Source organism: Sphaerulina musiva (assembly GCF_000320565.1).
Source record: "Sphaerulina musiva SO2202 unplaced genomic scaffold SEPMUscaffold_12, whole genome shotgun sequence".
In the NCBI taxonomy this organism is placed as follows: Eukaryota; Fungi; Ascomycota; class Dothideomycetes; order Mycosphaerellales; family Mycosphaerellaceae; genus Sphaerulina; species Sphaerulina musiva.
In genome coordinates, this window is record NW_016017394.1 from 629,657 (window position 1) to 650,787 (window position 21,131).

Here is a 21,131-nt window from a genome sequence, read left to right on the forward strand (position 1 = left end):
GCTGCGGCAAGGGCAAGTTTGACAAAGAGAGAGCGAGAGAAACGCCCCTTTCTCTTTCATACGACTGTATCGCCATTCTACCTTCTACGGAGGGCTGAAACCTTCATGCTGTTGACGAGACTTCATCTGCCGTGGTTGTTTGACACGCATCACTCATAGTAGTCATTCGAATACGTTCCAGCTTGTGCTTGCGTCGCTGCCCACTCCTCACTAGACAAGCTCTGTTTCTTCTTCTTCGCCAGAGCGATCTTGTCTTTGTGCCAATCGCAGGCCCACTGACACGGCGGGTCTTCCTTCTCACCAAAGTAATCCGCTATCAGTTTATGCCGGCACACAGTCACACTTTCGCAATACTTGACCAGTGCCTGCACACTCTTCGATCGGTTGGCCTGCGCTTTTAGTGCCATCTCGCCCTTGCCACGCTGCTTCTCCATTTCTCGTTGCATCGTGAAGCTCAACCTTTCGCGGTCTTCGCGGCTGTAGTAGAGCATGCATATCGAAGCTTTGCCATCTCGGCCAGCTCGACCTGATTCTTGGTAGAATCCTTCAAAGGACTTTGGAATCTGCCAGTGGACTACAAAGCGAACGTTTTCCTTGTCAATCCCCATACCGAAGGCGGTAGTCGCCACAATCACATCATAACCATCCTTGTTCTTCACCCAGCCATCCAGGTGATCCTCCTTCTGCTCGATTGTCAGACCAGCATGATACGCTTTGGCGCCTATGCCATCATGTTGGAGGCGGGCGGCCAGCTGCTCAGTGTCCTTGCGGTACCAGGTGTAAATGATGCCTGACACGTTGGTCGGCCGTTCATTTCGCTGAGACAGCTCCTGCGAGCGGGCCACATTGTTCGTACGGCGCTCATGTGCCGATCGAATCCAAGCGAGAAAGTTGTCATAGCGATCTTCCTCTTCATTGGTAAAGCGGACCTCGAAATGTAAGTTCGGTCGACTGGTGGTCATGGCAAAGCTCTGGAGCCTGGACTGATCCAGCCCCAACGTCCTGATCACATCTTCCCTTACAGCCTGAGGAGCTGTGGCAGTGCAGCATATCATGGGAACATCCGGAAATTCCTGCTTGAACCAGCTGAGCTCTTTGAAGCTGGGTCGAAAGTCGTGTCCCCATTCCGATATGCAGTGAGCTTCATCCACTGCGATTCTGGCTAGTTCTCTCTGTTGATACACTGTCTTGAGGCTGTTTCGGAAGTGGTCAAGCTGACAATACTCAGGGGTAACGTATAATAAACGGATTAGAGGATGGCCACTTTTGAGATCGGCCATGATAGCCTGTTTGGTGGTTTGCGAAGTCGTGCTGTTAATGGTATCTACCTTGATATTCGCAGCTCGGAGACCTGCCATCTGATTGTTCATCAATGCAAGCAGTGGTGAAATGACTATCGTGATTCCGAAGTCCACCACTGCTGGGAGCTGGTAGCACAGCGACTTGCCGAAACCAGTGGCTGCTTGGAGGAAGATATCATGGCCATCCAGAGCAGCCGTCACGACCTCGCGTTGGACTGGTCTGACAGAGTCAGATTAGGCAATGTCCAATGTAAGCTCCAGCATACCTGAACGTATTCCTGCCGAAGACCTTTCGCAGGGTGAAGTCGATGTCGACTTTCTGACCCAGCTTTCGCCCTGGCACACCCGGCATTGCTGCTGCGTTCAACTGCCCTGCCTGGTGATCTCGCTTCTCTACAGATAGCAGATCAGATTCGTGAAGTTCCGCCAGCTCATACTGATTGCCGATGGTCTTCGCGTCTGGTTGGAAGTCGAATGCCTGTCCCCGATGCGATGATGTCGAGCAGAAGGTGGCAGACGTGAATGCATAGTACGCGCCAAGAAAATTTAAAAAAACGCGATTGGGCAGGATCAGCCCGCTCAAGCAGTTCGTCCACGAGGAAAAGATCGTATCACCCGAAAAGGATGGAAGAAGGCAAGAAGCATTGAAAGGAATAGAGGCAATATGTATTTGGTACTTGAAAGTACAAACTACATGTACCTGATCTTACTTTCATACGACTGCGAAATGAAGGCATAGGTACATAAGGTATGCTCGAGTCCAAGATAAAACGGTTACTTCATAAGATACATATCTCTTTGTAGCCGTGTCGATATGAGTGATGCCTCTATGTACGAAAATGGCTGATTTCGATATGCATGTGACCGAAGAGCTTCCGAGGTAGAACATCACTGAGATGGACTCTTTCACTGCCATCCTGCGTGTGGAGCCCTCTGATTCTGCTGCTTGACAGACAGAAACCTCCCAAGTCCAAGCAGTGCCGTTCACAGCGTCATCCTGTGCATCCTGTGCTAGAATCGTCTAGTCCGTATCAGTCGGATCCCAATCCGTGACCAGATACTCATCCAACCCATCCATCCTCTCCATATCTTGCCCGCTAATCTCAAACCCTCCGACTTGTGCATTCTCCTCTATACGGCTCTGATTCACGCTCTTCGGCAACGGCACATAGCCATGTTGTAAACTCCATCTCACCAGTAGTTGTCCACTCGTGCAACCATATTTCTTCGCCAACTCCACGATTGCGGGATGTTTCATGCGTAAAGCTCGAGCAAGAGGGGCATAAGCTTCTACTACAATGTCATGTTTCTGACAAAATTGGGTGAGAGCTGTGCGAGTATTGAACGGGTGAACTTCGATTTGGTTGACAGAGGGGAGGATGCGTGGGGAGTAGGCGAGCAGTTCCATAATCTGATGCTAGCCTGTCAGCCAAAGTGGGAAGTAGCAAAGTCAGAGGGCGAGAGAGGAGGGTGGAATGGGATACATGTAGAGAAGACATCGGACGTACGTGTTTCTCTCCATAATTCGAAACACCTCCAATCCTCACTTCCCCAGCGTCGATAGCATCCTCTACAGCCCTCCAACTTTCCAATCGATCCCTCTTGCCGCCGTAGGGACTATGCAGCAAAAAGAGATCGATATACCCCAATCCGCACTCTTTTACAGATTTCGTGATACTCTTCCTCGCGCGATCATAGTCGCTGTTACTCGCCAACTTGGTCGTGTAATGGATGTCTTCTCTCTTCACTTCTGGATGCTGTTTTAGCCAACTCTGAATGGCTGAGCCCACCTCTTTTTCGTTGTGGTACATTTGAGCAGAGTCGACTGCGCGGTAGCCTGCATCGAGGGCGTATTTTACTGCCTCAGAGGCCTCTTTACCATTCATTAGGTAGACCCCTAGGTGGATTCGAGGCATTGATCGGCCATTGTTGAGGGCGATGCGCGAGGCGAGGGAGAAGGATTCAGACGCCATCGTGGAGATGATGGACGTGTGGTGTAGGAAGCTTGTGGATACGGGCGGTGCAGTGGAGAGGGAGATGAATAAGGTAAGGTATCTCAGGTGAGGTAGTAATGGAACCTGGAAGTCAGTGGCAGTATGAAGAGACTACCTCCTACCTGTACCTCCTACGAGCAACTTGGAGTGGCCATTACAGTATGACGTTGCTCTGCTCTTGCAGCTGGTGATGTCGTGCGTGCTCATGTCGTATGTGTGAGTCTGTGAGATACATGTATGTCGCGGGCACTTGCTCCCGCGCGATATTGGACAGTGCTCTCACGAAGCCCATCGTGGTATTATCGACAGGCTGTGTATCTATAGAACTACCGACACGATACTTCCGCTCCGCTCCGCTTAGTCTACCCTCCCAACGGGGACCGAGGCTCGGTGGGAGGAATCCAAGGACCCTTTCCTTTGTTCAAAGTGGTTTCCCATCCCTCCTCTCCTCTCACCTCACCACCCCCACCCCCACACTCGCACATGGCCCCCATTGAAAAGGGCGAGACGGCGGCGGGCGTGGCGGAGATAGACGGATGAGTGCTTGTTGCCATGTCCAAGGACCAAATTGTGGTCTCGAATAAATGATGGCCACGATAAGGTAGGTAAGGTAACCTTCTCTCCCCCGACCACATCAGCTGTGCCGCCCGAACGAGTCTCTCTTCCGTCTCTGCACAACCTCCTACAATCCTCACTGCATGCAGAGACGCCTCCAGCTCGCTTGCATGACTTCACCGCCCAATTAGCCCAACGCCTTCCGCCTCACCTGCGCCCGCCCTAGCTTCCACGCAAGCACCGGACCCTAGAACGAAGTGAATCTGAGACGACGGTACGGCAGGGAATAGAAGGAGAAGTACAGTGCAGTACAGACAAACCGGCATGGGCTCGAACCCACCTCACGCCACCTATGGCAGCTACCATCACCTTCCCTCCTACAACCAACAAGGGCCTTACCTCCATGGCTCTGCTCCCTCTGCCGCCGCTCGTCCTATAGACTCGGCCATGGACAATCCTCCCTCTCACGTCGGCGTGTCAGATCCCAGCTTCGACATCCTCGACTGGCATCCTGCCTTCCTGTCCTGCCAGCGCTACTTTCTCGATCATGCGCAATTCGAGCCGGGCACGCAAGCAGTCTGCGCTCTCATCAATATCCGCCTTCCGTTCCAATGGCTCGCCACGCCCGTCACCTCGTCCACCCCGCCAGCGCATGGTGCTTCAAACCAACACACATTCAGTTTCAATGCCTACTCCCGTGGCGGCAGTAATGTCAACAGTCCCCGCTCACGCGAACAATCACGCGACCACGCTGGCGGCGGTGGTGGTGGTAGCAGCAATCATAGCAATGCAACGCAACTCCACGTCTCGCCCGTCCCTTACATTCGTCGCCTCGTCGTGACGGGCTTCGACAAGGCCGCAATTCTGCATGGTTTCTTTGGCGACGATTATCAACGCGGCATCCTACCTCACGTGGAATGTGAAAGGAGGAACTATCTCTTCGCTGCAAAACATGGTGGCTGGAGAAGTTGCAAGAAACAGTATGATGTGGGCTCAGGCTATGGGGAGGATGAGACGGTGCCTTTTATGAAACCTTTGGACGAGGCGACGGCGCAAGAATTGGCAGCTGCCGAGAAGCAGTGGAGTAAATGGTTGGCTATGGAAGACTGGATGGTCGGGCCACGCGCGCCTGGTGGAGAAGAGGGGAGGTCTTTCGAGGAGCAGGAGAGGAGCTTTGCAGGTAAGTTAACATTGAGTTTCTTGCCCTCACCATGTTCAGTATGCAAGGACTCTCTTCTGACACTAGGATCGACAGGAAGTCGAGGTCGAGACAGTACAAGTGGACTTCCCAATGGTGTTGCAGACGTTCCTCCGGACGGCATGCATGAGCGCTATCGTTTGAGGTAGGAAAGCGGACGTGACCCTCAGGCTGCATATTCAAGGAGATCTAGGTCTCCGCGGCGGGGGTCACAGGAGGCGGCCAGGATGAGTGCGCTGTCGACTTGGAGTAGGAGGGAGAGGAATGAACAAGGTATGCCGGCAGCAAATGTAGGTGCCTGGAAGCCTGGAGAAGGAGGGTGATCCTCATCACCATATCGGTGCGAGAGGCGCAGGATTCAGTTGGTGAGGTCTGGATAGCTCGTCCCCCATCCTCCGGTGTGGGGGACGAGAACATGTCCCAGGCGCGCGAGACTCAGAACGCGATGAGCTCGAATGGCTTGGGTGCTTTTCGTGTCTTGTAGGATATCATGACACCTAATTGGACGGTACTAACAGGACATACTTATGTAACATGATAATGAGCTAACTTATTCTACCCCGAACTCGTTCTGTCTTTCGGCCTGCTCATCTGTTGTAGCGACTTCAATGTTTGGAACGATTTGTAGTTACCTACTGTAGTAGGGGTAGCGTTTGCTGAGTGGTACTCTGCGTCTGGCAAGCACATGTGTGGTATAGGTTATTGCAGTGACTACCGTACCTTGCCGTCCGGTAGGCATATATGAAACCTCTGGAGTCTTGGCCACGTTGCTTAAATTGCACATATGATCTCTCCGTTATCCAAGCATCATCATACTCCTCTGCAAATACACCTCATGTATATTGCTGCCAGCCACAATTCGAGCCAGTATCGAGACTCGCCCGCTACATCGTGTGCCTTCTTTTCCTACTATTCTTGCGGTCTCTCTTCCTGAAGATGCATCTGCAATATCTGACCGTCATGGCCACTTCGTCCAACCCTGCAAGATCAACGACAGCAGGCCATCACCAGCTAGCATCGGACAAGGACGAGTAAGAGGCTTGCAGCTGCTAGTGATATATGCATTGCTTATCAGACATTCTTCTCCTGTTGCTCTGCCAATCAATCTATGCCCACGGCAGTTCTTATCTCGTCCTTTTCACCTTATCGCATCTACTAGAACTACGGGTCCAGCAGTACCTGCGGCCAGCGACGGGCAACTCGATGACTTCTTCTCACATGCCAATTGTTCACCTGCACAACGCCAACCAGGCAATGGACCCCGTCTGGGTCGGCTGATGGCTGCTGATGGAGAAGCAACAGCGCAGTCCACGTTCCCCGGTCCAGGGTCGGAAGTATAAGAGTCGAAAGGAGAGGCCTTGCGATGCTTGTAAGTTCATTACTGACAGTGTGCTCGTCTTCGAGAAAAAAAAACCTGCAACCTCTTGTTGACAATCGGTCAAAAGGCAGGCGCCGCAAAGTCTGCTGTATTCGTGAATCTGGCGACGATGCCTGCTCTCTATGTCGAATGCAATCGCAGATCTGCCGATATGACCAAGGGCCTACGCCAAGAAGACGTCGACCAGCGGCGTCGATGCCTACCTCCAGTGAAAGCGAAGTGACTACACCCGGTGCAATGTTACCGCAGACGTCAGCCTCGCCATCTGTAGAGAATCCGGAACGGACTCGTAGCGAATGGATCTCCCAATACGTTGGCCTATCTGGCGACCAAGACCCTCTTGTCTTGAGGCATGCGAACTTCAACAAATCCAACTACTACAAGAATGGAGACTGGGGTTGCTTGAGGTTACGAAGCGACGGCACGACTCCATCGTTATTCACTGTCGTGCCAGACAGCCATCTGGATGCCAGACCTCCCTACTATCCGCCCAGCTCCCTGCTCGATGCAGCATATCCATTACATCATGAGCTGTTATCGAGCTACTTCGAGGTGATTCACACTTCATTTCCACTGCTCGATCCCGCACGCTTCACCAAGGGAAACAAAATCGATTTGCCTCTCCTCGGCACCATGTATAGTCTCGCGCAGCCCTTCTGCTCGGCGGCTGCAGACCTGTCTTATGTTCCGATTAACTCCTTCGTGTTCCAGGCACTCCCGATCGAAGCTCGTGCACCGCGATTGGATACCGTGGAAGCTAGTCTTTTGTTCTTACATAGACATACTCAGATTCACCGCGCACCGACTACTCCTGGTCTTGATGCGGAGATTGGTGCTTTGGTAGGCATGTGTCACGACGCAGGTTTGAATGTCGACCCTACGCACTGGGATCTCTCTGCCAGCGACCGGAGTCGACGCAAGAGGATCTGGTGGGCTCTCTACATCTCCGACAAGTGGGCAGCGCTGGGGCTTGGTCGCCCATCATTCATCAGCGAGGACGCCTGCAACGTGCCATTGGTAACGCTTGCAGACATCCCTTCTGCCACTGTGAGCAAAGATGCCCTGCCCAAGACGAGTTCTCACATGTTTGTTGCCATGGCAGCTCTCACGCAGATTCTGGCTGCGATCTTGTCTACTTTCTACACGCTCAAAGCCGCTGAGCAGATGACTCGCGCAACGCCGTCTGAAGCGAGCAGCATCAAGGCTTTTTTTGAACGGCAACTTCTCGAATATCACACGAGATATCTGTCGCCATTGGAACGTATTGTCGACCTTTTTCTCGACCCTACTGGTGAGCCCATTCACCTTTTCCTCCTCGCATCCAAATACTTACTCCATTCAGGCACAGTCTTTCTTGCATTCTATACTGTGGAGATTGTCTTGTATCGAGCACTCCTGCGATGCGTATCACCAGCCGAGCCACTCTGTATACAAATCCGGCATCAATCAAAACAAGTCATGCTCGCAATATCCAAACTGCTCGAGAACCTGCAAGTGACTCGACTGCGAGCGTTTTGGTGGTCACCTATCTCACGCATCAATTTCGCGCTCGCTGGCGGCTTCATGTTTTCCATGTTGCTTTCATCGATCACGGACGAAGATATCGAGTACTGGTCATCTGAAATTACGAGATACCGCCGACTGCTAGATATGCAAAGTATGTCTTTTGACACAACCAAACTTGCCGCTGCTCGAATGAGCGCTCTGGCCAATGTTAGTGCAGGTGGACGACCGCACAGTGCAGGAAGTGGAAGTATCGACCCCAAGCAGGCGTTCTGTCGCGACTTTGGCGCTGAGCTCAATACACTATGAAATGTGCAGAATGTCTCGGAGGATTGGGTTTCTGATCCCCTCTGATATCGCTATGGCCTATGGACTTTTCGACTTACGCTCTGATGGGCAAAACCACAAGCCTCTGACTGACCGCCACTACTATCTCTACTTCACAGCCCTGACTGGCTGACATTGATTTCACAAGTCACAGCCCCAATTGGCTGCAACTATTGCACACCCTTCACCGCATCTGACGGGCTATAGTCACCATATTCACCTCGCTGCCCCTCTAGATATGGCTATGGCACGTGCCGAGTATAGGCCGGCTGTCTTGTGCAATGGAAGCGCCATGGCTCACGCCAGGGCTAAGGGCAGACCCCAAAATGTCTAGTCGCAGACCCCATTCCTGAGTCATTAAGTTATTATCGTACCCTACGATATTACCAATACCTTCCAGCGGCCAGCCTCACCTAGGACGTAGGAGGTAGCAGCTTTACTTCACATTGCACCCTGAAGGATACCCCTCTCGATTCTTAGCCCCCCTTGGGGGGTTGGGGGTGTTGTAATTTGGAAGCTATGGACCAAAAGAGTGTGATTGAGTGTGTACAATCTGTTTGACTACTGCCTTGAGAAGGCAGTGTCTGCATCTATTTATGCTGTCAATACTATTATGCTGTCAATGCTATTATAATAGTTCTCTGCCTATCTCTAATAGTAGAGATTGATAGCCCTATAGCAGAGATTGATAGCTCTATAGCACTATTAAGGTAGCTCTATAGCACTACTCATGCCCGATATCGCCCTATATGAATCCATCACATCTGTCACTTTGATAGTGTTGATATATCTCTTATCCCTCGGCCTGACCCGGCCTTGGCCTCCTGTTATCCAGGGATCACAACAGGGGGGGGGGGGCAATCTAGTCGGTGCCCCCGAGGTATTTGCTTTCTACATACTACCTACGAAGAAAAAGCGAAAAAGCGGAAGCCTTCCGAGGGAGACGGCGAGGGAGGCGCGTTGTTTTTCAGGGGGTGGGATTACAGCGGAAGGGTGCGGTAATAACTTGATGACTCAGGAATGTGGCGATCACTTTGGGTGTTCCGCTTCTTCTGCTACCCAGGAGCCCTGGCGCATGGCTCACGAGAGCACAGATATAAGCATAGGTAAGGTACCGTCGGGTATCAGGAAAAACGAGCAAGGAACGGAAAACAAAGTTCGGCATCTTATATCGGCAAATCATTCTACCTCCTGGCACTTACCGTATTCTTTTATACTCTTCACATGGCGATCTCGTGGCAGCGTGCCGAGATACCTCCTACGGTATACTGCTCTCAGACCAGGACCATTCCGGCTAGCAGCCTAGCACCACTAAGCTTCGCTTTAAGGTAGCCGGCTTGGAAGTCGACATCCTGAGCGGATCATATCAGAGTTGGATAGCCTGCCGGGATACCGGCTTCTCGAAGCCGATGAGAAGTTGGATGACGCATTCCCTCATGGACGACACCTCCTGTTACAGTGGCTGTATCCAGGACCCCAAGCTGTACTTCACTTTGAGATAGCCGGCTGGGAAGTCGACATCAGGAGCCGAACGGATCGACGTTGGATAGACATATGATGAGAGATCGATAGATCTTCATGAATGTCACCCCCAACCACGGCCAGCCATCCCAGAGAGACTCCACATTCAATGGCAATGTCGTTCGAGGTCAATGCCATAGGTGAGCTTATCCCAACAGTCTACAATGGAACCTGTGACTTCACCCACATATCACATACAGTATGCGTTGAGAACGCAAGGGCAATGCCATATCCTTTCGACACTATAGTTCGTTTTGCCAGGTAGTCTTAGTGTCATTTACTGCATTATCCGGAACATGACATGATAGCTATCACGACTCCGTTGTGTGTCTATGCAGCTACGCTCCTATAAGAGTGCTTTCCACTCCCAGCTCGTCTGTCTTACCGAGTCCTGCAAGTAACAGCAGCACCATGGCAACTGGATCGCCTCTCGGCAGCCCGAAGAGCAGCCCAACGAGCCCTACTACTACTTCTACTATTACACCATGTGCAGATTACCCGAGAAGAGCTTCGACAGCATCAGCATTCGCAAAATCAGCGGGTCAAGAAGCTCCGCTTCGTCTTATGGGACGTCGAACGACGACGAGGAATCTCGACGTTGATCAAACAGAGGCATTAGCGTACGATGGGGACGACAACACACCCTCAAAGATTGGTCAATATCTCCACAGAGTACATTCGGCATCTGTCATTGCGAGATACGCGCTCTACATCCTGCCGGTGTCCATGCTTCTGGCTGTACCAATGATAGTGACAGCCAATGCTCCTTACAGAGCCGATGGCATTCGTCTGCTCGGACTGTTCATCTGGATCGAGATCATATGGCTTACTTTTTGGGTAACAGATCCTCGCTCTACCATGTGTATTGAATGTTCTTGCAACATGTGCTGATCGAGATACTGTAACGACCAGGCATGCAGAATTACTTCTAAGGCGATGCCTTTTGTCTTTCAGGCAGCGTGTGGGCTCCTCAGCAGCGGGATACGAAAGTACTCGCTGGTGCTTCAGACACTGGAAATCCCCACGTCGATTCTCCTCTGGTGTATCATCGCTTTTGCGGCGACCGATGTCATTTTCGTGTTCGACAAAGAAGACTATCACCACCAGAAGAAAGGCCAGTGGGTCAGGGTACTCAAGCACATCTGCCAGGCTAGCATCATTGCAGCAGCCATTTTCGTAGTTGAGAAAACCATCATTCAGCTGATCTCGATTGCGTATTATCAGAAACAATACGGTGCGTCACACGGGAGCTCACCCACTATGGCGATATTGGACTAAGTCTCGTGCCTTTAGCCCACAAGATTCGAGAGAGCAAGAGATTGATTCGTCTTCTTGATCTTCTCTACGATGCCTCGCGTACACTCTTCCCCGAGTTTGGCAGAGAATTTGCACGCGAAGACATCGAAATTCACAGAGAGACCTTTATCGATCTGCGAGCCAAGATGGAGACTAATGGCATTAGTCTTGGGAGCAAGGTTCTGGGTGGCGTCCACAGAGCCAGAGACAAGGTCACTGCGGTACGCAACATACCTGGATCAGCCCCAACTACCTCAAGTCTACTTGCTGACCATGGTGTACATGATCTGTTGTGTAGGCGATCGGTACTATCGCGAGCGATGTGACAGGCCGTCACATTTCCAATACCTCCAACGCTCACTCTATCGTATCCAAGGCTCTGGAGACGGAGAGGGCGTCGAAGGCGTTGGCGAGGAGGCTTTTTTCGTCTCTTTGCTCGGTGGGACAGGAAGCCATATACAAGTGAGCCTTCTTGAGCGGACCTGCATGAAGAAGAAGAAGAAGAAGAAGTCTCACTAACAAGTCGCTTTGTTTCCCCCCTCCCCACTGGAAGACAAGACGTCCTCGAAGTCCTTGGACCAGGAAGAGAAGCTGATAGCGAAGAGATATTCAACATACTTGACCGAGACGGCAATGGAGATGTCAGTATTGACGAAATGACCATGCTCATCGTCGGCTGCGGTAGAGAACGCAAAGATCGTGCAAGTAGTATCCAGGACATTTCTTCCGCTATTGCAGTACTCGATAGGATTATGACCATTATCGTCATCATTGGTGAGGCCTCGCCCTGTCTATGTACCTAATTATACTGGTAGTGCGTCTTAGGTCACTGACACAAGGGATAGCAAGCGGATTCATATACGCCATCTTCTTCAGCAAGACTCTCGTGACGAAAAGTCTCCAACTCTGGGCGTCAGTCAGCGGTCTGTCGTTTATGATTGGCGGCACCGTGACGGAATTCATTGCGTGTTGTATATTTTTGTTTGTGAAACATCCTTACGATGTGGGTGAGTAAGCGATTCCACCCTTTCACACTCCCCCATTGTGCACACATCACGCGTGGCATGTTGGGAACAGGTAGTGAGAAAACAAAAATTCCATGCTCACTCACTCACACTCTGTGCTCGACAGGTGATCGGATCAATATCACGAATCCCCAAATGGAAGAGTCGGAACTCGTCGTCAAGCATATCAGTTTGATGTACACCATCTTCAATCGTGTGGACAACGAAGCGATCGTCCAAATCCCTCGTAAGATTTCTTTCTCTCTCTCTCCTTTTCTCATCACATCCCACAGAAAGGGGAAACCAAAAAGAAAGCGGCCTCGCATCAACTAACGTCCTCGGGGTTCTTTTTCTAACAGACAACGTCGCCAACAAATTCTGGATCGAAAACATCACCCGCAGCAAAGCCATGAAGGAACGCATCTCCCTCTGCGTCTCCTACCTAACCAGCATGGAAGACATCCTCACCCTCCGCCAGGAAATGGAACACTTCGTCACCGCCCCAGAAAACAGCCACGACTTCCTCCCCGACTTCGACATTGAACTCCAAACCATCCAAGACCTGCGCAGCCTCGAACTCCGCATCGAAATCCGCCACAAAAGCAACTGGGCCAGTGACAAAGTCCGACTCCACCGACGCAACAAATTCCTCTGCGAGCTCTTGGAGGCTTTACGGCGTGTGGGCATTGAAAGACCCGGAGATACTCCTGGACCGGATAATCCGAGTTATGTGGTTGAGTTGAGGAATGACGAGACCATGGAATTTAAGAAGGAGAAGCAGGAGAAGGTGAAAGAGAGGAAAATTAAGCAGGGTAGAGTGACGTTGGAGGAGGTTTTGCCGACGGGATTGAATGCCGCGCAGGAAATGTTTCCGGGGTTGAAGAAGAGGAGTGTGCTGGAACAGGAACAGGGGAGAAGACCTTCGATGTGGTCGCCGATTTGAAGCCCAGGGGAGGAGGGTGATCTAGTTAGGTAGGTAGGGGTGGACTTGTGGCTGGGTTTTTTTGTATATAGCATTGTACACCTACATAAATGATAGACAATTTAAGGTTACCATCAAGCAAGCAGCTTTCGTGGTGTAGTTGGTTATCACGTCAGTCTAACACACTGAAGGTCTCGAGTTCAAACCTCGACGAAAGTAACGATCTGTATAACTTCAGTTCCGTTGATCCAGTTGTTCATTCAACTCTGCGCTTGAACTTTTACCTTTTTACCATTTCCTGGCTCTGCCTCATGCCTTTTTATGCCGTTGCATGCCTGTTTTGGCCCTGTGTTTTTTTTTTGCGCGTGGGGAGGGGGAATGCCAAGCTCTCTGACCAATCGAGCTCGTCCTTCTTTCTTTTCTTTCTACTTCACCGCCCACTCTTTCCCATCCTCCTCCATGTGATCGATTTGCGTGAATATCGTCTTATCAGCTGTCTGGATATGTCTCAGATTTGAGGACGGAGTTGCTTCGGGTTTTGTTGCTGTGCTGGCCAGCATTGATGCATTAAGAGATATCTGACATGCTATCAAAGCAGGGGCGACGACGCTCCGAGGATTTCGAGATGGAAGTCCAGCGGCACAAGCTCACTGCGACGACGGGAACATGACGATGAGCAAGCCACAATATAACCTTCACTGTTGAAGACTGCTCAAGGACCAGGTCTTAATGACTAGGTAGGTATCGACAGATTCGACAATACGCGAGAATTTCAAGCATAGGTACCGATGGACTATACCACTTCTATAAAATCTCGAACCGCTTTCGAGTGCAACGGTATCCACACTCTCAAGTTGAAGAAGACCATTGTCGAAACGCTATATAGCACCGCGCGCAACTGGTACTCCTCTTGCTCGTGTGTATGCTAGCGAAGAAGGCCGTCTGGGTGGGGGAAAGCTCTACTCTCGTGCTTTTTTCTCGTGTGCTTGCAATAACAGAGACCTCCCGAACTCCTTTCGCTGTGTTTACTGCGTAAAATCATCCATCTGAGCCTCACCACACCTGCCCGTCGTCATACAAACCGCCGAAAAGAACCGTCGACACTAGGCACTGCCGACCCATCACTCCCAAAACTGACGAAGGTCTTCTCGTCAGTTCTTGACGAACGCTTTTCTCTGACCTTGAAGTCAAATCTCTTCATGTTCCTCGACCTTTGCTTCCAGGTGCTTGATATACTCGACGGCTTTAGCATAAATCATCGCTTTGTTCCTCTTATGCGTCGACTTCAAGCCACGCGTTAGAGGACTTCTCGAAAGCTGCTCATCTGCCACCGCAGCAGGTATACCCGGAGCACGCAAGGTAGGAATGGCAGCTCGTAACTCGGCCACCGAATTCCCCAATCGATCGCGATATCGTTTCTCGACCATTGTGTGCGGGACCTGGTGTGGTGGCTGCGTGGAGGGCCGTTCACATGGTGCGCTTCCTACAAAGAGGGAATGTTGAGAAGGAGGTAACTTGACAACCGGCGGTGCGAAAGCTTGAGATTCCATCGTGGTGGATGATATCAGGAGGGAGGACTTACGGGGTCTCCCTCTTCGGCGCTTCGTCTTGGAATGGTCTGGGGAGTCGAGCGGGTTGGATATTGCGGGAAGACCCATCGAGTCCTCTATGGCGTTGACAGGGGATGATACCATGGAGGTGATGGACGATACGGTCTGAGGGCTGTCCTCGTAGGTATCGCAGAAGAGGTTGTACTGTGTGTCGAGCTGCCAAGGCCGTATCGTGTTCTCGACGAGCTCGGAATCATAATCACTGTGAGAGATGAGGGGCTCGAATTCCAGGCCGAAATCTGTACTTTCGAGAGCACAGTACGAAGGATTGTTGGCGGCGAACAAATCCGTCGAATCCATATCCAAAAGCTTGATGCAGTCCATATTAGTTGCTGCTGCTGCTGTATCTGGACTCTGCTTATCCAACTTGCATGCGAGGACCCATGTGTGGTGGAGGATACATGTATGTAGGGTGCCATGATCTCCTTTAAGGACTCAGCGTGAGGAACAGCCACGGGCTGGCTCTTCATCGGTCTCCCCTCGCCCCCGAATCCTTACCTCGTCCGGACAACTCTCTAGATCGATGGAAATAGAGAGCCCTTTTTCCCCCGCTCCCTTTTATTTTCGCTTTTTTGCTATCGAGGAATGCGCAAGCCATGTATTTCCCACTCGTTGAAGCCGGCCATTTGCCGGATTCAGAATTCCTAGGCAACCTTGCGGGGTATCTTTTGTTTGGTGGTAATGCTGGCAAACCTAGAAGGCGGTCTAATCAAGGTGTGTGGGTGGGTTGCTTTAGAAACATCGTAAACAGAATGTTAGAATAGCAAAAGAAAAAGGAAAATAAAAGAATTAATTTTTTTGAATTTTGAGGCGGGCGGTGCTTTGCGAAGGGATAAGATTATTTGATGATGTCGAAATTCGTATAGGTATGGTTTTACCGTGTTTACCTGTATCTCCCTCGTTCACGTATTCCAGAACCAGGCACCGTAGTCTATTGTAAAAAAACATCATCAACATCGTCGTCATCATCATCCTCCTCCTCCTCCTCCCAAGCCACTATCATCCAGACCAACTGTTCTTACAACATCACCTCTCTCTCTCTCTCTCTCTAGCTCCCTGTCTCTTCCACCACCTTACCCATTTTTGAACCTAATTCATTAGGGCCCGGCCCGGTCAGCATGACTAGTCCAAGAAAAGCAAGAAATAAAAAAGGCGAGGTCACAACAGTATGCATGCCATGCCATGGCATGCAATGGTAATAGGGAGGGGAGGGGGGGCGCGGGTGATTTTATCCGGAATCGGTGACTGCACCGTTGTGATGTTCGGCGTAGACTTGATTTATTTTTTTTTTTGCGGGTACCGAGCGTATAGTTGGTTATATTGTACCTAAAGGTAACCTAACTTACGGTAGGGTACCTTACCTATGGGTGCGTAAGGTGTTGAGGTAGGAGAAGGCTTCTTCTCGGGATAGGGCTGGCTGGGTATACGATGGAAGGGAAAGGAGGAAGGAAGTTTGGAGGGAGAGAAAAAGGATAGAAAGGGTTGAGAGGGTTGGCTGGGTGTTTAGTTACCTAGTTGTACAATTCGAGAGAAGATTATAATAATTGTTTCTCCCTTCAAGAAAACGAGTTTGGCAGAAGTCTAGCTAGGTAGTAGGCTATACAACGACGTACGTAAGGTAGTAGAGGTAGGAGTAACGGACTTATACTATATTATACCAACAAATGTGGGTATAACGACGGATTAAAGAAAAAGCATCCACTTTCATCATTCTGCATACGCACGATTAGTCATTTTTTTTCTTCTTCTTTCTCCTTTCTTCTTTTTCTTTCTCAGGCCTCCACAATAAAACGCACTTCCTTTCTTTTCCAGGCTAGGATTTTCGATCATTCTTCAGAGAGATATAACCTAGAGACCATAGTGAGTCTAACCTGACCCACTCACTCTACCCTACTGTACGACCGCTCCTGCTCTCCTGTGCCCATCTCCACTTCCGTCGGGGACTATTGCGGATTCCGCGGTCCCCGACGGAGCGGCACGATGAAGTCAGTTTTGACTGCAGTCTTTCGCCGGAGAGTTCTCTAGAGAGAGGGACAAGGGGGAAGAGGGAGAGGAAGAGAGGAAGAGAGAGAGAGGCGGAAGATTCAGAGAGGGAAGCGAGATTGTAGACTGTTGGGACATATCTGTTTCTCCTTACCCTACCCCTGAGATTTGCGCTATAATATCGATGATAAGGTGGGGAGAAGGAAGAAAGAAAAAGAATCCTTTCAAACGTTCTAAAGACTATATGGTCTTTTTTGAATGATGAACCAAGTCTATTCAATTGTTTCCCATTACTCAAACTCCTCCTCTTCATTTCCTTCAATATACCCCCTATTCCCTATTCCCTATCACCAACAAAGCAAAAACAAAAGAAAGAAAAGGAAAGCAACCCCCTCCTAGCCTAGCACTCCATCCTCCATCCTCCATCCTACTCCTCCTTAGCCAGCCAACTACCTCCTAGCTCCAACAAGTTACTTACTACTAGTAGGTTAGGTATGTACCTACGGTACCTTACCTCCTCCCTTCCCTCATAAAACCAACCAGACTAAGGTATGTAACTAGCACTACCTCCTACCTTACTCTCCCTCCTAGCTCCTAGCTCCTTGACTTATAGATTCAACATTAGGTAAAATTTCCACAACAATATGAAACCCTCCGTCTCCATCTTCGTCTTTATCAAAAAAGAGGGGGGGTCTAGTTGTACTAGACAGACAGACCAGACTCTCTCTGCGACAGACTACCTCAGGTATAGTTTTAAGGTAGGAGGTAGCAGACATGTTTTTGATCGAAGGGAATCTACTTGAGTCGAGCTAAGTCGAGTCGAGCAGAGAGAGAGAGAGAGAGAGAGAGAGAGAGAGAGAGAGAGAGAGAGAGAGAGAGAGAGAGAGAGAGAGAGAGAGAGAGAGAGAGAGAGAGAGCTGAATCGAGAGTGTCTATTTGCCTACTTGCCTGTCTGTCTAAGAGAGGAGTCAGTTCCTTGCCTCAGGCTGCCTCGGCCTCTCTATGGCGTACCCAATTTTGACAGTAATGTCAAATTTAGGTACCTAGGTAGAAACTGAACTTACTGAGGTCGTTTCATTCCACGAACTGAGCTTTTTCCTTCTCTTCTCCTCCTCCTCCTCCTCCTTCTCCTTCTGTGATGCAACTCCTCGGCATGCTGCAGGATCAGGACCATGCTATCGATAGAAGGGAGGTACGATATAAGCTTCGCTGAAAGAGGAACGCGTTGAATTGTTACTTTCATTTTCGTGTGGACTTTCCCAGACTGCCCCATGGCAAGCCTCGGGGGGCCGATATGTACACTTCCCCATCCACTTCCCCCGTATTCTCTTCCTCCAGCGCTCCTGATCCTCCCATATATCAGGAAACAATACCTGTCAATACCGCTCAAACATTAATCCTCTCTATGTTTCGACGCCTTCCCGCTTCCCTTCTCACCTTCGCACACGGTAGTGGGTTGTGTACGACAGGTACTGCCGCCTCCCTCCCCAGAAAATGCCCCGAGGAAAAAAAAGGCGCCTCATCCCGCCATCTTCTAATGCAGTTTTCAAATGAATGACAAGAAAAGAATTCAATATGTCCCAGCGTTCGTGTAAGACTGGGTCGCTGGTTGTGTATGTGCAAACCCCACCCAGACCCCAGGTCCGCATGACATCTATAGTGTTGCAAGCAAAAGTGAAGAAAGGATTCCGTGGCAGCTGTGTGCACTACGCAGGGCTAGGGTCATGATGCAATGATGTCGCGCCGAGTCTAAATGCAATGGTGGTTCGTAACGCTCGTTATGGGCAATGGCAAAGGTCGCTTTCCAAACTCGAGTTCTAAGCATAGCTTGTCAAGTCCATCTTGGGACGGAGTTGTGTGGCGAGGTCGTCTCTCGTGGTGACCATCTCTTTCGGTATACGCGATACACGATAGGCGCCATCTCGAACGGCGTGTTGCTGCATGGCAGAAATACCCGAGCGATTGCTGCGTATACTGCCAGCATCACTTCCGCTATTTCCAGCCGGATCACGGATCTTGGATGGTGGTGCAAAGTCCAAGGCGGTAAATGTTCCAGATCTTCTCAGATGGTGAGGGGATGGTAGCACGTCTAACGCGTCGAAAGATGATGCCAATGGCGTGAAAGCACGCACGCTCGGACTGTATGGTCGTGACACGCCCAAAGGTGAGTCTGGTCGTCGACCATTCTGCAGCTCACGGAACGAGCTTGGCGGCGCAAAGTCCATCGAGTTGAAGACCATGTCGTCCTCTTTGAGTTTGTGCGGTGTGGGCAGACTGTTGAGTGCTTTCGGAGGTGGGAGCACCTTCTTGGGCATGGGTCGTCCTCTGGGTCCACCACCGGACATGGTCGAGTATGCCAGTGATGGGCGTCTCGAGTGGTAATGGAAGCCGGTGGACGAGTTATCGCTCACGCGCGGTCTGGCGCGGGGTGGCGGCGTCATGGCTCTTCGAGCAGGGCCTTGTGCCCATGGCTTTGGGTGCTGCTCCTGCGCGTAATATCCACCGCTGGCTGGATCGTACACTACACCGTCCAGGTAGCTGTCATCATACACGTAGCCAGGCTCGGTATACTGCGCATTCGCAGGGTGTGGCTTGCTGTCATCAAAGTACTCCTTGTAGAACGAGCGAATTCTATTTGCGCGGACTTCGGGATTGTCCTCGGGCACGTCAGGTGGTAACGGCCTGACGCCCATAACAGAGAGCCTGTTACCAGCTGCGATGGGTGCAGCCAGACTTTGTTTGCGTTCAGAGAATGCACTGGCAGGCGTCGGATCCTCGTTACCATACTCCGTGTAGATCATCATCGGATCGATGTCGTACGGTGCATCGTGATCGGTGACTGTCACGGTGTGAAGAGGCGCCCTGGAAACAGGAGCAGCAGGCTCGTCGTCTCCATAGTTGCTGGACTCTGGTCGGCTGGATTGATCAGCAGTCAGCATAGAGTCGCCTCTGGAGTTGAAGGAAGTGGAAGCAGTGGTGCTGGACATCCTAGGGGGAGGTGGTGGTAGCTGCTTGGCCACTGGCTCAGGAACCGTAGGCTCGTTGATGACGATCGAAGGAGAAGGCAAAGCCTCGCGTGGGGCGACCTGAAGTTCCTTTTCAAGAATTCCGGGGAGGCTCTTGTCCGGACCTGGGTTGTGGATAGCGGGAGGCACATTACTTCGGCTGATCGAGCCGTTCTTTTGACGAGGTAGCGGCAAGTCCCCAGAGGTAGTGATCTCTCGCGGTGACATTGAATCTGCTCGCTTCTCCAGCACGGTTTGAGACATGGGGCGAGCGTGAGCGAGCAGCCCCGCTTTGTCTTGCAGCGTGGAGTGATGTCCTGTGGACATGGAATACAGCGAGCCGTTGTCGCCCTGGAAGCGACCCGTTCGGATGGACCCGCCATCGGTGGAAGGTCGCATCAGGGTCACAGGCCGATATGGATCGTGTTCATCATGCGTCCTCGCCAAGCTATGTATCGATTCGTGGGAGCCGTTGAGTCCCGGTGGTAGCATGTAGGGACTGCCAATGTTCATGTCCATTGACAGCCCGGGAGTTCGCTTTGGCCGTCCATGGCCGCTGATCTCCTGCACGCTCATCTCAGGATGCTGCTTTTTTGAATTCTTGGATCGGTTCGATTTCGCATAGGCTGGCTCCACGCCGTCCATGCCAAAATCCAAGGACTTATGCGGGTCATGCAAGTCTTCATGCTTCTGCTTCGTGCGCATTCTGCGGTGCAAGACGGCGAGGATGACAGCAGCAATGACTAAAGGAACGCTGGCGAGGAGGTTAGCATCAGTCGGTTTACAATAGCCATCTGCTCCGCAGGTGGAAAGCGCACTCACATGACACCCATGGCAATAGCAATATTCTGCACATTCTGTTGCTTCGCGGGCGTTTCGCACAGGTTCTTGTCAGTACACGTCGCCTTGGCGCTGCTGCTGGTGGTGCTCCGCTTCGCCATGACATTCGTAGCCTCCTGCACGATTCCATCTGCTGCACGTTTGATCTTTTTCCGGTAGGCCTCACTCAGGGCCATATTGGAGTGCATATTGACCGCTCCTCAGTTCTCTTGGTAGCGCGGCCGCGGTGGTGCCTAATGGCGGTGCGGTGCACTGTTCTGGCAATGGCGAGATAGGCGAGGAAACCGAGCTCGGGGGGTGATGCGGTGCGGTGCGATGTGAGTTCGCAAACAGGCAGGAGGGCTCCTACTGTGACGTCGACTGCTGAAGCATTGGTATCGCGCGTGTGGCAGTTGTCAGTCTGTTAAATCTCACGCGTCGCTCTTGTGGTGAGTATGAGATGAGGATGGTGATGATGATGATGCGACCGCTGCTGTTGCTGTTTCAGGAGTTTCGGATATTCGTTTCTGGCTCCGGCGAACCGGTAAAGAGCGTGTTTGTGGTGGTGGTGGTGGGTGATTGATATTACGGTGAGTACAGTGAGAGAGTGACTGTGGTCGGAGCGGGAGGGCGTCGTCGGGGCGGCGGAGGGGGGGTGCTGAAGAGCAGTGGTGGTGGTAGAGGAGGTGGTGGTGTCGATGAGGTGCAAACGAGT

At 51.3% G+C, this 21,131-nt stretch overlaps 7 protein-coding genes and 1 non-coding gene across 8 annotated transcripts; 4 read left to right on the top strand and 4 right to left on the bottom strand.

Moving 5' to 3' along the window:
• Positions 1–46: 46 nt before the first annotated feature.
• SEPMUDRAFT_74099 (ATP-dependent DNA helicase recQ) lies at positions 47–1,774 on the bottom strand. The gene is made up of 2 exons (XM_016910050.1): positions 1,568–1,774; positions 47–1,521 (listed from the first exon to the last, which is right to left on the bottom strand). The coding sequence occupies exons 1-2, from the start codon at positions 1,651–1,653 to the stop codon at positions 150–152; spliced, it is 1,458 nt and encodes a 485-aa protein (XP_016756566.1). The 5' UTR covers positions 1,654–1,774; the 3' UTR covers positions 47–149.
• Positions 1,775–2,268: 494 nt separating this feature from the next.
• On the bottom strand, positions 2,269–3,372 carry SEPMUDRAFT_152103 (Aldo/keto reductase). The gene is made up of 2 exons (XM_016907243.1): positions 2,810–3,372; positions 2,269–2,712 (listed from the first exon to the last, which is right to left on the bottom strand). Exons 1-2 carry the CDS (start codon positions 3,272–3,274, stop codon positions 2,323–2,325), a joined length of 855 nt encoding a protein of 284 aa, XP_016756567.1. The 5' UTR covers positions 3,275–3,372; the 3' UTR covers positions 2,269–2,322.
• Positions 3,373–3,988: 616 nt separating this feature from the next.
• SEPMUDRAFT_152104 (uncharacterized protein) lies at positions 3,989–5,608 on the top strand. Its single transcript, XM_016907244.1, has 2 exons — positions 3,989–5,030; positions 5,106–5,608. The coding sequence occupies exons 1-2, from the start codon at positions 4,175–4,177 to the stop codon at positions 5,195–5,197; spliced, it is 948 nt and encodes a 315-aa protein (XP_016756568.1). The 5' UTR covers positions 3,989–4,174; the 3' UTR covers positions 5,198–5,608.
• Positions 5,609–6,335: 727 nt separating this feature from the next.
• SEPMUDRAFT_54021 (Fungal_trans-domain-containing protein) lies at positions 6,336–8,238 on the top strand (the record flags this gene model as incomplete). Its single annotated transcript, XM_016909284.1, has 3 exons — positions 6,336–6,421; positions 6,498–7,717; positions 7,769–8,238. 3 exons carry the CDS (start codon positions 6,336–6,338, stop codon positions 8,236–8,238), a joined length of 1,776 nt encoding a protein of 591 aa, XP_016756569.1.
• A 2,103-nt stretch (positions 8,239–10,341) lies between these two features.
• Positions 10,342–13,020, top strand: SEPMUDRAFT_53611 (uncharacterized protein; the record flags this gene model as incomplete). Its single annotated transcript, XM_016909266.1, has 8 exons — positions 10,342–10,614; positions 10,690–11,011; positions 11,071–11,294; positions 11,372–11,535; positions 11,627–11,847; positions 11,919–12,080; positions 12,205–12,324; positions 12,437–13,020. The coding sequence occupies 8 exons, from the start codon at positions 10,342–10,344 to the stop codon at positions 13,018–13,020; spliced, it is 2,070 nt and encodes a 689-aa protein (XP_016756570.1).
• Positions 13,021–13,144: 124 nt separating this feature from the next.
• SEPMUDRAFT_t77 lies at positions 13,145–13,218 on the top strand. The gene has a single exon. It is a non-coding gene; the product is annotated as a tRNA-Val (tRNA).
• Positions 13,219–14,186: 968 nt separating this feature from the next.
• Positions 14,187–14,933, bottom strand: SEPMUDRAFT_159342 (uncharacterized protein; the record flags this gene model as incomplete). The annotated part of the gene is made up of 1 exon (XM_016907838.1): positions 14,187–14,933. The coding sequence occupies one exon, from the start codon at positions 14,931–14,933 to the stop codon at positions 14,187–14,189; it is 747 nt and encodes a 248-aa protein (XP_016756571.1).
• Positions 14,934–17,562: 2,629 nt separating this feature from the next.
• On the bottom strand, positions 17,563–21,064 carry SEPMUDRAFT_152106 (uncharacterized protein). The gene is made up of 2 exons (XM_016907245.1): positions 20,420–21,064; positions 17,563–20,351 (listed from the first exon to the last, which is right to left on the bottom strand). The coding sequence occupies exons 1-2, from the start codon at positions 20,623–20,625 to the stop codon at positions 18,410–18,412; spliced, it is 2,148 nt and encodes a 715-aa protein (XP_016756572.1). The 5' UTR covers positions 20,626–21,064; the 3' UTR covers positions 17,563–18,409.
• Positions 21,065–21,131: the final 67 nt, after the last annotated feature.